General features: G+C 28.9%; 1 protein-coding gene across 1 annotated transcript in view; it reads right to left on the reverse strand.

Annotated features, from left to right (window-relative positions):
• Positions 1-2,387, reverse strand: part of LOC106467413 (Kv channel-interacting protein 4-like) — a 100,888-nt gene that overhangs the window by 11,718 nt on the left and 86,783 nt on the right. The window contains exons 6-7 of the mRNA XM_022396375.1: positions 1,893-1,999; positions 5-31 (exon numbers count right to left, since the gene is read on the reverse strand). Coding sequence (XP_022252083.1) covers positions 5-31; positions 1,893-1,999 — 134 coding nt within the window. The remainder of the gene's footprint in view (positions 1-4; positions 32-1,892; positions 2,000-2,387) is intronic.

Raw genomic sequence — 2,387 nt, forward strand, 5'->3', positions numbered from 1 at the left:
GGTTTAGTGTTGAAAGGCCTGTCTGAAAGCACTTGAAAAAAAAAAGTACATAATAACTAGGAGAGAATATATGTCGCGTGCTATTTTCTAATAGGAACATTTTTCAAAAGATGAATTTATAACACCCCTTTATTCCATTTGTATATATATTATATTTTTCACATTTTAACTTTTACACCTGAAATTCAAATAAAGTATTTAAAATGTATAAATTATCCACTCAGAGGATTTATATTTTCATCTATTACTTTTCCCCTGTCGTTTGGTTACTGCTTTGTAGCTAGATTATCTATTGAGTATATTTAACAAAACAAGTTAGCTACAAGTATTCCAAAAGTGTTCATTTTAAGAGATAGGTACAGTTAAGAAAAGAAGTATTCTACATCAATCTTTAGAAAGTGATATTTTATTAATTAACCAACAGCAATAAAAATTATGTGTGAAATTAAGCTATTAACTTTTAAAATAGTTACGTTAGTAAAGCAAGTTTAGATTTCTATCTATAACCACATCATACAAACAGCTCCTGGTTTATTTCCAATATCTTGTGCGTTAGTGCAAACTAATTAAGAAATCATAAAATAATTAGATTAATGAAACTTTGACATGTCACAAAGTCTTTTACGATGGAGTTTGATACATGAAGTGTTAAGAAGCAGAATATGATAATTAATGTTATAGGAACTAAGGGTAGTGGAAAGAGACACCTTAGTCTGAACATTCTCTGGCACCATTTCAGAATTAAGAATTTAGGCAGCTGTCGCATTTTATTCAAATGTATTAGACGCTAGAGAATTCATAAAGCCGTTGTATCAATAATTTCACTACTGATTTAATTTATAAAAGTGCAGATGGCGCACTATAAAGACAATTTTAATAAACACTTCCAAACTAAATTGAATGTAATGACAAGAATATATATTGATAACGTTAAATACACACAACAGGATAATGGAAATGTTTTATTTTGTCTAAAATAGAATTATCACGCGTTTAAAATAATTTTAATGAAGTACATTAATCAAAACATGTAGGCCGATCTTGGCAAGTGTGAGACCCCAAGCAGCAGAGTAATCAGATCACAGTTTACTAATGGCAAACGTGCTAAAGGGAAATAGTCGCTCACAAATGAATTACTCAGATTTATTGTCTAACGATTATTTCAAAGGATTAAACAATTGCGGTAACAACGTAAACGATATATATATATTTTATTTCTGGAAGAACGCGAAGAACCAAGCAGTCGCTTGTCTACTTATTACTTAAGGCCACTGTATTAAACAGGGACATCAGTAGTATAGAAAAAGGTTATTGGTTATTAATTGCATGAATATAACTGCCTAGTATACTTTGTTTTTCGTCAAAGAGCACTTTTCCAACGGAATTTTAATTTGTTTATAAAATCATTTTCCTTGAATTTCTCTGTAAAAATGTATAATTAAGTTTAAAATAGGAAGACAACTATAGTAGGATTATCAACTGGGTCCATGTCCAACAAGGAACCATTTAAAATCTAATTGTGTTTTTTGTTTACATTCATGCAGAGGTGACTTTATTTTACGCCTTCACCAAAAATCCTTATAATAGAGATTTATATTTTGACTGAGTGTGGCAACAACGAATCTGCAGACACAAATAATATTTGTAGTTTTATGTTTATTGATTATGTGATTAAGTTGGAGCATTTTGAATTAATTTAGATAATCGTATTTTATAAAAAATATCCTTTTTTTGGTGAAAAGTTTAGCTAAATACCCTGCGTGGATCCGGTACTGCGGACAGTTATTTTTTACTTTTAACTTATGTAAGCAATGATTCTTTCTGATCCATGACTGTAAAAGATGTACTTTAACAGGTTATATCAGATCAAAATAAAAACAATTGGTATTAACCTGAAAGCTAATTGTACCATTATGGTCCTGGTCGAAAGCCTTGAACACGTAATGAGCATACTGGCCTGCTTCTGAAAAACAAACAAAAACGAGATTCGTTCGATGAACTCCGAAATAGGAAATTCAACAAACAATAACTTAATTAAAATAAATAAATATATATATAAAGACCATTGCAAATACTGGACAACAAATAATAACTAAGTAAAAGCCGCTTTATCTTTATTTATTGGATTAAACATTTCTTGCAACGGTTAACAGATTACAGATATTAATCGTATAAAACGTTTATAAAATATATTAATGAAAAAATCCAGAGAAATCTTAAAACCTGAAAAATTCGAACTTTAATCACTTTTAAATTTAAGGAGTTGATAGCGTATAGATTAGCTTTAACTAAATTTGGTTTTGTTACATAAAATAAAAGAGAAACCAGTATTACATTATTTTTTGTAGTACGATTAAAAAAAAGAAGAAAAAAAAAAAAAAAAAAAA

Source organism: Limulus polyphemus, unplaced genomic scaffold (genome assembly GCF_000517525.1).
Source record: "Limulus polyphemus unplaced genomic scaffold, Limulus_polyphemus-2.1.2 Scaffold80, whole genome shotgun sequence".
Classification (NCBI taxonomy): domain Eukaryota; kingdom Metazoa; phylum Arthropoda; class Merostomata; order Xiphosura; family Limulidae; genus Limulus; species Limulus polyphemus.